At 38.7% G+C, this 13,443-nt stretch overlaps 2 protein-coding genes across 3 annotated transcripts; one reads left to right on the top strand and one right to left on the bottom strand.

The window, feature by feature from the left end:
• Window positions 1-76: 76 nt before the first annotated feature.
• On the top strand, window positions 77-4,708 carry ngs (notochord granular surface; the record flags this gene model as incomplete). The annotated part of the gene is made up of 11 exons (XM_079816347.1): window positions 77-276; window positions 1,319-1,487; window positions 1,575-1,724; window positions 1,831-1,950; window positions 2,032-2,127; window positions 2,248-2,382; window positions 2,470-2,580; window positions 2,679-2,789; window positions 3,182-3,306; window positions 4,256-4,495; window positions 4,621-4,708. The coding sequence occupies 11 exons, from the start codon at window positions 77-79 to the stop codon at window positions 4,706-4,708; spliced, it is 1,545 nt and encodes a 514-aa protein (XP_079672473.1).
• pgm3 (phosphoglucomutase 3) lies at window positions 4,229-12,762 on the bottom strand. Of its 2 annotated transcripts, none has more exons than XM_079816697.1 (13): window positions 12,698-12,762; window positions 11,993-12,201; window positions 11,723-11,907; window positions 10,613-10,680; window positions 10,269-10,402; window positions 8,750-8,945; window positions 8,374-8,531; window positions 8,195-8,278; window positions 8,007-8,105; window positions 6,844-6,963; window positions 6,619-6,741; window positions 6,368-6,541; window positions 4,229-6,076 (listed from the first exon to the last, which is right to left on the bottom strand). In XM_079816697.1, the coding sequence occupies exons 2-13, from the start codon at window positions 12,197-12,199 to the stop codon at window positions 5,987-5,989; spliced, it is 1,638 nt and encodes a 545-aa protein (XP_079672823.1). In that variant the 5' UTR covers window positions 12,200-12,201; window positions 12,698-12,762; the 3' UTR covers window positions 4,229-5,986. The 2 variants fall into 2 exon arrangements, with proteins under 2 accessions (XP_079672823.1, XP_079672822.1); XM_079816696.1 differs by having other exon boundaries at window positions 12,651-12,751.
• Between the last annotated feature and the right edge of the window lie 681 nt (window positions 12,763-13,443).

Genomic DNA, 13,443 nt, shown 5'->3' on the forward strand with positions numbered 1-13,443 from the left:
AGCTCCCTCATGAATGAGTGTGGACTGAACGCTTCTGTCGCATCTTTGGAGACGCGCAAAGACCATCACCTTCACCATGAGTCACAGCCCAGAAAGGATGTCATCTTACCGCCGTCACTTTGAGGGTGCCCTGACCTCGTCTTCCACGCTCCAGGTCCGGGTGTCCAGCCCGTCGCCCACCCGAGGGGCCGCTCGCCACCGCTCCGCCAGTTACACCCGCAGCGGCACTTTTGGGCGCAGGGCGCTCTCCGGATCCCGCAGATCACGCATGACCAGGTAAGCTAAAAAGAGATGTCCGCTCTAGGAAAACCGACATCTTTTGCCCTATATTCAAATATAATTCAAAATTGTTAAAGATTTAGTGTTAAATCTAATATTAAGCATAATTGTGTATTGTAGCTATAATGCTTGGAGATTTTATTTGTGATAACTCAATGATAAACCATTTTTGGCCCGGCTGTCATACAAAAAAATGTGAACACGTGCAAAAACGAGAACCAACGAAATATAATAACTGATGATGTTGTAGGTCTAGTCAATGTATGCTTTTTCCGGTGAGATTTTATTTTTCTGTGCTATTTTGCAGTAAAATAAAACCTGTAGCTGTAGTTTGACCCTTTTTTGCCAAATAATTTCTGGTTAATACCTTAATCAAATTTAGTGTATTGTTCTTCCCTCATATTTAAAATATTTAAAAATATATATAAAACACTTTCCTCACATTTTAAAGGTTTAATGGGTCATTAAAAACAATTAGCATATCCCCTCCAACATCACTTTTGGCCACCACTGTATAATATAATATAATATAATATAATATAATATAATATAATATAATATAATATAATATAATATAATATAATATAAAATTTGTTAACTAAAACTAAATCCACAAAATATTTTTATTAAATGGAATGGCCTATTTAAAAAAAAAAACTAAATTATATAAAAAATAAAATCTAATTCAAAGGTTTTACAAAAACGATAATGATACCAAAATAAAAGTGGCTATACTACTTTAATACTTCAGTTTAGGGTCCAACTCTCACTATTAACTACGACTTTTGCCTCAATAACCTCCTAATTACTGCTTATTAATAGTTAATAAGTAGTTGTTAAGTTTAGGTATTGGGTATTAAGGGATGTAGAATCTGGTCATGCAGAATAAGGCATTAATATGTGCTAATAAACAGCCAATATCCTAGTAATATGCATGCTAATAAGCAACTAGTTCATAGTGAGAATTGGACCCTTTAGTGTTACAAATTAGTTAAAAATAATTTTTTGTTGTAAATGTATGTTCTGTTTCCCTCTACAGCAGTGTTAGTATGGGAACGCTGTGTCTGGGCATGGGTTTGGGGGTCGCAGGAGGTGCTGTGGATCTGGACGCTGCTGCTGCTGAGAACCAGGCTTTCCTCAGCACACGCACCAGTGAGAGAAAGGAGATGGTTGCCCTGAACGACCGCCTGGCTGTATACATCGAGAAGGTAAGACACTTTGCTACTCCCTCTTATGGTTTCTCTATGGTGCCCATTTTAAAGACAGCCCTGTGAGTTTTGGTGTGGTTGTTGCAGGTACGTTCTCTGGAGCAGAGCAACAAGCTGCTGGAGGCAGAAATTGATGCCATCAAGGGCCACTATGTGAAGCCGTCCGGCCTGCGACTGCTCTATGAGGAGCAGCTGAGGGAGCTGAGGAGGATTGCTGACCAGATGAAAGTCCAGCGGGTGAGAGATGGACCGCAGGGCGATTATGCCTGACTCACTTACACATGTACACGCTCACTCATCTCTAGCAAGGATCGCCATGATATCTGCCTCTGTGCCGTTGTAGGACCTGGCGGTAGCAGCAAAGGGTGCCATGGCAGGTCAGCTGGAAATGCTGAAGGTCAAATACGAGGAGGCTCTGGAGGCCAGAAAGAAGGCGGAGCTTGAGATCGAAGCCTTCAGACCGGTAAGGTCCAACTTAATACAGAAAGTGTAACATCACTTGGATTTACATAATGATGGTGTTCAAACTTCCTCTGTTTACTAGGATGTGGATGCAGCCACATCCTCCCGAATTGCCTTGGAAAAACGACTGGAAAACCTAGAAGTGGAGCTCGAGTTCCTACAGAGGATTCACAAAAAGGTTCAGACCATTTACATATCATTATATAAGATTGCTAAAATTCATTGTAATGCGTTAGTAATTGAATCAATAAAGGATGTTGTTAAATTGCCTTCCTAATCAACATTTTGTGTATGTCAGGAAATCGAGGAGTTGATGGCTCAGATTTATGGATCTGTGTCTAAGGTAGATGTGGCCTTCGCTTTGCCCGATCTGGCCTCCGCTCTCAAACAGATCCAGGCTCAATATGACAGCATCGCCGCCCAAAACCTGCAGGTAATCAGGACAGGCCGCAAATAAACCTCATCATCCCTTATACTGACCTTCAGTGCTCACATGTCTATCCCAACTGGTCTTCACTAGGAGATGGACGCCTGGTACAAAGCGAAGTTCCAAGATCTAAACAAAGCAACATCACGGCACATGGAAACAGCGAGAAGCGTCAGAGAAGAAATCACTGCTTTAAAGAAAGAGGTGTGGGGAATGGTGTTTTCTTCTGCTGTGACTCATATAACGCAAACACCAAACCATACGGCCTTATCATTTAACGCGTATGTGTTCCGCGTATGCAGATTCAGAACAAACAGAGGGAACTGGATGCTCTTAAAAACAGGAATGAGGCACTGCTGCTCCAGATGAAAGAAGCCCTAGAGAGATACAGGAAAGAGGAGGATGAGCTACAGGTAAAAACGCCTCCTTCAATGTAAAGAGAACGTCACAATGGCTGGGTCCGAAATCGCATACGAAAAGATTCTTTTAGTGCATGGAACCATCAAGTAATTACTTGGAGAGTATGTGAGTTTTTATGAGTGGATATTATAGGGAAGTCTGCCATTTTGAATGCAGCCAGTCAAACTTATAAACTATAGATTTTTAAATGCAGAATATCATTGAGATCTGCGGTGGCCTTTTTTTTTTTTTGGTCTTGGGCCATCTCTAAAACCCACCCTAAACGCTCTAACAACCACATAGCAACATGCTAAAACCCCTCATAACGTCTTAAGAGTTTTGCATGAGCAAGCTACACTCACAATATCAAGTTTGTTTTAATATCTCACTAATTCATGTGTCATAGATCCGTATAGAGACTGTAAAGGAGGAACTGAAGTCTATTAAGGGGAAGATTGCGCTGCTGCTGAGAGAATATCAGGATCTGCTCAACGTTAAGATGTCTCTGGAGATTGAAATCACCACATACAGGTACTGCAGTTCTGCCATGACACCTTGAACGAGCAATACAGTGCTGGATAATGTATTTTTGAAGGCCAATCTGGAAGTTAGCATAAAGAGTGAGTAGATGAGTTTACCTGTTCGACTGATGACTTGTCCCCTACAACCTATTTAGTCCCATTTAGCCACTTTTTAGCAAACAACTTTTTCAAGACAAGTAAAAGCTTTAAAAAAAATTACATGGGGGTACTGTTGTATATTTATGTCGTAGAATAAGATGTAAAAACATCTCGAGACCTGATTTCCACAGACCTTATTTCAGCCATTTAACCAACTGACTTCAGGACGATGGAACCAGAGATACTAAAATGCTAACTCTATTTAAATGAAAAACAAAAAAGCCAAAAATGGTGGGGGGGAAATAGTGACCAGTTGCTCATAGTTCGCTACATACATAGTTCAATGCATATGTTTTTGTCAACTACCCATGTTTATAATATAAGGTCATGTGCTTCTGTCATGTGCTTCATATGGAACCTTTTTAGGGGTTCTCACCAAGGGATAATTGTATGGATTTATTTTTAATTAATTTCAAATTAAATGTTAGGAATTAAACAGCTCATAAACATATTTTATCACTAGAACAAATGGAAATAACCTGTTAAACAGTAAAAAAAAAAGTATTTTGCACTTATTTAAGACATTTCAAATTTTAGTTACTTAAAAATTGTCAAGAAATCTCAAATTCTAAATATTGGCAGGTTTCCCCCAATTGTCCACAATATTTGAAGGCCCCATGTTTGTGATTTAGTGAATAAGGATTAAGGATAAGGAATCAAAAAATACTCACAATTTTTTATATTTTAGAGGTTGGCTTAACTAGAAAAATGTATAGACTCTATTCATAAAATGTATAGAAATCCACTGTTCTATATAGAAGTTCCCTTTTTTTGTAACTCATTTTGCTGTGGCTCTGCAGGAAGCTGATAGAGGGAGAAGACAGTCGCTTATCCAGCATGGTGAGCGGTCTGTCTCTCATGAGCGTGAGCGCAGGAATGGTCAGCAGCCTTTCCGGGGTCAGTGGAGCGCTGAGCTCGGCCGCCTCAGAGAAGATGGTCTCCAGCAGCTCAATAGTCAACCACAACCATCACGAGTCTGTGGAGGAGTTCAACCATGAACAGGCTGTGGAGATGACGGAGAGGAAGACGGTCCTCATTAGGTACAAGTAAACCGCTCTACTATAATATTACACAAAATCCTCGTTGCAAGTTAATAGCCAATTAAAAAACAAGTGAATGTTTCTTGATGTTCCAGAAGCTAATGCCCATTTGTCTTTGGTTGCAGAACAGTTAAGACAGATGAGGACACGATTCAAAGGGACACACAAGAACGCACCATCACCATCTCTGGCGCCGCAGATGAGAACGATTGAATTAGACCCTTGCATTAGAGTCCTCGTCCCAAACCTCCAGAGTTCGTAACTGAGAAAAGTAACCAGAGACAAAGAAGCTCTCACCTTTACTACCTCCTTTGTGCTTTGACTAATCTGCTATAACAGCATGTATTATGTGTTTAACTGTGGGTCATCTGATTCATAAATACAAATAAAGCTTGATTTCACAGCATTTGTGTTTTTCCAAATGTTTTAGTACAGTTGTGTCCGAAATGCTTATATGGCACACAAAGAGAATCAATGCTTTCATATGAAAACAAAACACTTTTTACAGCACAAAAAAAAAGATGGTGCTAAAATATTTATTTAATTATAGATTTAAAAAAAATATCAGTTTAAAATCATACGATGCTATATACAGTCCAGTATGCCTTACATTTTAGATCTAATTCACCTGAACTGTATTTTATTTAGTAAATAAGGCTGTCTCATGTTGTTTGCATACACTACCATTCAAAAGTTGAGATAGTATGATTTTTTTTAAAGAAATATTCATATTTTTATTCATCAAGGATGCATTAAATTAAGGGCACTGTAAGTCGCTTTGGATAAAAGCGTATGCCAAATGCATAAATATAAATATATTAAATTGATCAAAAGTTACTGAAAGACTTTTACATTAACAAAAGGTTTCTATTTCAAACAAACACCATTCTTTCAAATTTTCCATTCATCCAAAAATGTATCAGTTTCCACCAAAATATGAAGCAGCACAGCTGTTTTCAACATTGATAAGAAATATTCTTTAAGCAGCAGCCTATTAGAATGATTTCTGATGGATCATGTGACTCACTGGAGTAATGATGCTGAATATTGAGCTTTATCATCACAATAAATTATTTTTAAAATATATATTTCACATAGAAAACAGTTATTATCATTTTTAATAATATTTTGCAGTATTATTGTCGTTTTTATCCAGTAAATTCAGCCTTGGTGACACCAAACCTTGCAAACAGACAGTAGTTGTCATTTCTTCCTATATTATTAAGATGGCAGGTAAATGCATTTTATACAGTTTTTGTCAGAAGAAATGAGTGTGAGGAAATTTCCCCATGGTTTAACATTCCCACATAGTCATACACTTCCAGTTATAAAGATTGTTGGTCATTCATACAGTACAAGAGTAAACTATTAACATTTGTCATCTTCAAAAAACGTGTTAGTACCACAAAAAAATTGTTTACAGTATTTATAATTTTGACATTATTTGATAGGATGGATTGTCATTGACTGCATGCATGAATGTGTGTGTGATTAGCGTAAAGGTTTAGGCTCGTCTCCGACTCCTCCAGCGAGACGATACACAGCCAAGCTGACCTCATGAGCCAGATTATCAGCACTTTCCTGCAAATAAACGCATCAAAATTGCAATTACAATCAAATATACTGTGATATCTAGGGCTGCCCCAGACCAGATATTTTTTTAGTCTTTGTAGAGCTCATAATTAATTACCAGAGAGCTCCAACTTGTACCACCTGACCTTTTTTTGTTTTCGGCGACCAAAACGACTAAAATTTGGTTGACCAAGCCTCTTCCCATGAACTAACATTTGGTCGACTATTAGGCAGCTCCCTAGTGATATGCAAAGAAAGTGTGCATAATGACACCAGTAGTGTGTGTGTGTGTGTGTGTACCTGTGTGTCAGCCTCAGCATAGACCCTGACCACATCTTCAGTTCCAGATGGTCTAACGAAGGACCGAGCGTTTTTGTACTTCTTGACAAGCGAGTTGATGGCCTCCTGCAGACCCTCTGGAGTCACGGCCTTCCTCTCTGCATCTGTTGTATTTATGACACGCCGGTCTGAAACCTGCAGAGTACAGCCGTTAAAACACACACACACACACACATGCACTCAACCCTCACAAAGCGCACACAAGTACACACCGTGACTTTAAGTTGGCGGTTGGGCAGGTCTGTGTAAATTGCATCCCAGTCTTGCACAGACATCCCTCTGATGGCCAACACAGCTTCAATCACCAGCATATCTGAGATAGCATCTCCAACCGTCTGCGGATGAGAACGAGAGAGTCACGTACAGAAAATTGCACCTAATTTTATTATATCTATAAGGCATCTGATGATATAGTTTGATGTTGTATGTCTTTATACCTGGTTGATCAGATTGACTGTGTTCTCCAGGATTTTTACCGCACGTTTTTTCTCGTCGTTGCTGTTCGGGTCTTTTATCAGCTCCAAAATCTGTTTCTGTGCTGCTTTGCTGAACAAAACCTGACACATATCATCATCGGAAGAAGAAAAAAACACTATTAAAAAAACAATAATAATCACCAGCTTATTATAATCAAAAGGATTATATCCTTTTACAGGTGTTTTTCCAAAAAAGCCCTTGTTGTTGTAGACCCTCCTTCCAAAAAGCACAATGTGCTCTGATTGGTCGGCTGCTTTGAGCGTGTTTGGGAAATGTAATGGCCCTTACCATAACTGCGAGTTTCAACAAACTGCTAACAGAACTCATCCAGGCCTCACTCCATTTATTTAGTGTGTTCATTGGGCGGGAATTGTTTAAATGAGGAACATGGTGACGTTTCAGGAAGATCAGAAACAGAGCTTATTTATTACTGATATAGAGAATAACTCACTTTGGAGTGACTGTGCTTTTGTCATGCTCAAACAGCAACATTACACACTGAAGAAAGCTGAAAATGTACAAAAGCATAATAGGTCCTCTACAAAGCTGAATCAAATGTCAGTTTGAATGGACCAATCGCATAAGTACATGTGTAGAATTGATGTCTTGATGGACTGAAGTTTGCTGAATGAACTTAGACCAGCTAATTTTCACAGTGAAAAGACTTTTGACCATCAGAGGAACTAAATCAAACATGGACCAAATGCAAAAGTTTCACATCCATACAAGTTTAAATACAAGCATGCAAACTGAAATTAAGAGAAACTTTGTGATTTGCATCATCATGGAAGACTGAAGTAGATGCCGGTATAGTTTAACATTTAGAAAATATAACCCAATTCATTATTTATTTACAACACAATTCCTTAAGCATGATATCATATCCTGTTGCTCATATTCTTTGCAGGGTCAAAATGATTTAAAATCTAAAATTTATATTTTAAATTGTATCATCTAAAGTCTAAAAAGTACAGCTTACAATTTACTATTTACAATTCACAATTTACAAGAGTGCGTCTGCCATTTTTGAACGTACAAATCAAAACCTATCAACCAATACTTTTAGCTAATATTCACGCATGATTCTGCTTTCATAAATGGCATTATTTTGCAGTGAACTCACAGTTCCATGTCCATTGGCCTCAAAATACACTCCGATATCATATTCCTGCGCCGCATGATGTAGGTGCTTCACTCCTGTTTTCGTACAGCATACTGTGACCTGTGGAGAGGTCAAAGGTCACCTTAACATCTCAAAACACTGTCTATGAATTGGAGAGTACTATAGTAACAAGACATTTCTAACATCACCTTCATGACGTCCTCAAGGTAGCGAGTTGAGCTCCCATTAGCATATGCTGTCTGAACAACAGCAATCTGTAAATTCAACCCAGCCTGAACACACACACACACAGACAAAATTAATGTCCAAATTTAAATTTGGATGTGGCAATTTCATTCTAGAGCTTATTCATGTGTGTGTGTAGAACCTGTGTGAGCAGCTCTTTGAGATATGTGCTGATGAGAGTAGCGATCTTGTCTCCGTCCAGGAGATGGAAGCGGCCCTTAGAGTCGGCGTAATAGTAAACAATGCGATCGGCATCGCCATCGAACGAGCAGCAGCGTTCGCCCGCAGCCATACACACACCTGGAGAGAAAAAAAAGTGAGATTTCTCAGTTCATTCTGTATGAACAGATAATTGAGTGTTTTCAAGACTTTTCTCAATATATTGTAAAATAAACTCGATGAACTGTCACGGTTTATACAAACACAGATATTTAATCTCATATGAAAGTTTTTTCCCAGCTGGGATCAGAGGTGCTATTTTCTTATGTATTTTCACCCCTCAAAAAGTTCTGACAGACCTTGAGGAGCTTTCTGCTGGACTTTGACGTAATCTGCTCCACACAAGTGGTTGAGTTTCCCGCTGCTGCCATCATTTGAAAGCACGACCTGAAGTTCGGAGCGTAGAAACGGCTCCATTTCTCTCATCTTCAATGCACCGATGCCATTGGCTCCATCCACTAGAATCTTCTTCTGATCATCGGTGCGATTTGGGACCTTTGGAATGCAAGTAGGGAAACACTTAAAGGTGCACCATGTAAAAAAAATTCAGTAAAATATCCAAAAACCACTAGGCCAGTGTTATATAGTTTGTTCAGTTGAGTACTTACAATATCCCAAATGTTTCCAACTATTTGTAAATCGAGAGAAAATTGCTATTTTAACCAAGGATCCGGGACGTGTGAGGGAGTCGCCTGTCAATTGCGTCATATCTGCGTTACCCTCGGTTTCCGTTTTTTTGCAGAAACGCTTTACTCTCACTGCAGTGTGCAACAAGTGTCATACCACCCGCTAAGGAAACGCACAGAGTAGTCATAACATCATTTTCAACACACTCAGATGTATCTAATATGATAAACAGAGCTGCGTTACCTCATACTCATGAGAGGAGGAGTGGAAGTGGCATAATAAAAGCCCCGCCGGCGACTATGTCATAATAAAGGTCCCATTGCTTGCGAGGCTTGTGTTGCGCTCTTCTTATTAACAATCGCGCCTGCTTCTGCTTCATACTACAGTAATGTTAATAATCACATCCATGAACATGATTTCTGCCCGAGTCCTATCCCGATTCTTTCCCACCGGCTGTGAGGTGAAGACCACATGTCCCAAGATTCTGCGCTCAAATGTGACGTGGCGTCATCAAACTATGCCTTTGTTTTGAATAGGCGACCTCTAGTGGATGGAAAAATTACATAGTGCAGCTTTAATGTTAGAAATAAACAGGATCATTAAAGTGTCCCTATTATGCTTTTTCGGTTATTAACTTTCATATAGTGCGTAATATAGCTGTTTGTGAATGTAAAAGGTCTGCAAAGGTCTGAGTTATTGTGTCCCAAAAACAAAGAAGTGTTTCTGAACTGCCTGGAACAAGTCGTCAGTAATACTGGCTGCCGGCAATAAAACGTCTACTTTAACCCGGCCTCAAACACAGCAGTTTCAACTGAGGCCTGGAAGAGTTTGGTTCATTTTGCCAACTTTGCCTGCACTTCCAATGGATAAGGCTCAGATTGATACACTAAAACTGACACCATCATTACTGTTCGTATCACTGTGTATCAAGTGCTGAGGAGCTGAAATCCAGATTTGGTAATAGATGTTTCGTTTCTGATAAAGTGGTAGACCAATCATAAAAGACTGGGCCATCTGACCAATCAGAGCAGAGTAAGCTCAAGGAGAGGAGGGGTTTAGAGAGACACTGTGAGAAAATAGGTGACGCTGCCATGTATATCATGAGAAAACAAAACGAGGAACCTTTAAAATAGCATTATAGGGGCACTATAGTGTTTGAAGATCACGCAGAAGCGTGTATGTTGCTCTTACGTTCTGGGTGAGCTGAAGGAAAGCCTGGGAGAGTTTCTGGTAGTAGCCCTCAACAGTGGGACTGCCGTAGCAGCCGTTTGTGTTGCAACAGCACACCATATAATGCAGTTGGGGAGTGGTGACCAGACCATAGTCTTAAAAAGAAACACACACCCATGATCAACACAGAATAATCAACAGAACAATTCATCAACCTTTGTACTGTCATATCTCAGGATAAACCACCTGTACTTGCACTCCAAAAAATAATGTAAAGGCACGACTACTTTAAATTTGTAAAATTAGCTTCAAGCAAAGCAATTCATGTCAATAAGTTTTGTATCGTAAGGAACTCGTGAACACACCATGAGTTTTGCCTCCCAAACTGGAAACGCCATCCAATACAGCCTGAGAGAGACTGACACTGCTTGGTCTAAATAAAACAAATGAAGAGAAATAAAAGGTTAACACTTTACTTTGATAGTCCTCTTTAGACATTCTACTGACTATCAGTAACTTTGCAACTACATGTCAACTTATTCTACTAACAGTCTACTAATGCTTTAATGAGAGTTAGTTGACATTTAGTAGCAAAGTTACTTATAGATATTAGAATTTCTAAAGTGGATCATCGCAATAAAGTGTAATCAAATAAAACACTACACTTAAACTATATATTTGATCCACTACATTCCACCAATTTACACATGAGAGCAATAAGGAAAGTAAATAGAGCCGATGATTATAAACTACCATATTATTTATCAAATTGCATTATTTAAAATAAATGTATTATGCACATAATTTACTTCCCAAATGTGTTCAAAGGCAGATTGAAATGAGAGCGAGCCAAACTTGTTAAAAACTGTTTACATAAAAAATTATATATATATATATATATATATATATATATAGGACAAATGGATAGAGAACAGATGGATATCTGTGAAAGGGGTGAAATAATTGTGACAAGGAATTAAGAAAGTGCAGTTGACTTTGCAAATTTATAACTTAAACTTATAATTACTTAAACAAATTATACATTTTTTAAGTTATATGTCTGTTTATGTAATGCTTCAAACAACCATATTAATGTCTGAAACATGTGTAACCTTTAGTTATGTATGAAGGTTTTGGGAAATATTGGTTTAAGTAACTTGTTTTTGTATAGATTAAACCTTGTAGTGATGCTTATTATTATTATAATTAAAGAAAGTGTATGTATAATAAGCTAAGGCTAAGTTAATAATGTATAGATAAATGTGTATGAGGACCAAAATAAATCCTGATGATGATGATGGCGAGAAGATTACTTTCAGCTACAAAAGCTATTTAATCACATGTCCAGTTTTTGTGACTTGATCTACTGGCTTGACCACTATGAAGTCTTCAGGTTTGGTAGCTTCTCTTGTTCTTAAGCTTTCTATTGTGACAGTTGTTAACCTGCGTGCTGTGTAAACAGAAGCCAGGCTTACCTGGTGTCTTTGCCGACATAGACACTCGCTGGTTCACTCATGCTGATGTCCTCTTTCTCAATAACATCTTCCAGTGCTTTGAGGAGAGAGTCCTGCTCGGCGTTAGCTAGCTGTGTGGCGTATTCCTCCCACACCGCTGTCACCATCTCCCCCATGGGGTCAATTAGCTTCACCCCATTGTCTTCCTGGAAAAAATGATAACATTGCAGCAACATCCTCGGAAAAGTGAAATCGCACAGTGCATTGGACACACAGGGGTGTATTTCTTACCTCTGGGTTATGGGAGGCAGTCACCATGACTCCAATGGTGGATTTAGTCTTTTTGGACCTCAGAGTTGCCAATAGCCCCATGCGGAACATGATGTGGTCCAGATGTTTGGCGTGAGTGCGGAATCCAGCCGTGCCGTATTGCAACGTCAGCCCCTCCGGCTTTGGATGCAGCTTGGACTTTTGAGATACCTCCTCAAACTGAGCCATCTCTGAAAACAAAGGCATAAACAACTCAATGCAACTTAAATCACTTTAGTTTCATTTCAATTAAATGATATTCTGCTTTCACATTTACAACAGGATCACACACTATGACATTACATCTTAAAGTTTGAGATTTAAAGTGCACACCTCCATTAAAAAACTGCAGTAATAAAAACAACAATCATCCATCCAATCAATCAATCCCAAATTAAACAGCCAGGAGTAAATTGTCTGTGTCCAAGTAATATATCCCAGCATTATAAATGAACAACTGAACAATAAAACATGCCGGCTAACAGATATAAACATGACCATAATGGCATTATTACAGTTGTTAAAATAATACAAATAACTTAATTCAATCTGAAATGAATGACACAACTGCAACACATTATCCGGGCTTGCAAACGAAAACAAGACACGCTAACTAATTATAAGAGTTGTTGTTATTTACCCTTAAATCAGTTTAATATGATGACAGTTGATGAAGTTTATGCTCACTCTGCTGTTTCTGCGCTGAAGGGCGTGCGCAGCGCTTCCTACTTCCCTGATTACGTGGCTACAGTGACGTTCGTCGCCACGCCCCCTCTACTGACGTACACAGGAACTTTTTGCATATTTTTAACTAAATCGGTTTAGTTTAAGGCTTAAGGATCAAAGTTGAATTATATTAAATGCTTGCAGCATGTGCTAACTGAATATGTTCATTGTTATTCCTGAGATGCTGAGTTTTACTATAATAATAGTATTTCTAAATAAGATTTGCAATCACAGATATAATACATATGAAATAATTTTTTTTTATTATATTATATTATTTTTAATATATGTAAATATTTTTATTATGTATAATTACACACACATACTATATATATATTCACCGATCAGGCATAACATTATGACATTATGACAGGTGAAGTGAATAACGCTGATTATCTCTACATAACGGCACCTGTTAGTGGGTGGGATATACAAATGAGATGAGAACATTTTGTCCTCAAAGAACCGCTGTTTTCACCCTGTCCTGGAGGCACCCAGCCCTGGACATATTGTATGTCTCCCTTATCAGACACACCCAATTTAGTTCTTGCAGTCTCTACAAAAAAGCTGATGAGTTGAGTGATAAATGAGGGAGACACACAAAATGTGCAGGGCTGGGGTGCCTCCAGGACAGGCTTGAAAACTACTGTGTTAGAAGCAGAAAAAATGGGCAAGTGTAGGATTTGAGCGAGTTTGACAAGGGCCAA

This window comes from Gobio gobio, assembly GCF_949357685.1.
Source record: "Gobio gobio genome assembly, chromosome: 5".
NCBI classification, from domain to species: Eukaryota; Metazoa; Chordata; class Actinopteri; order Cypriniformes; family Gobionidae; genus Gobio; species Gobio gobio.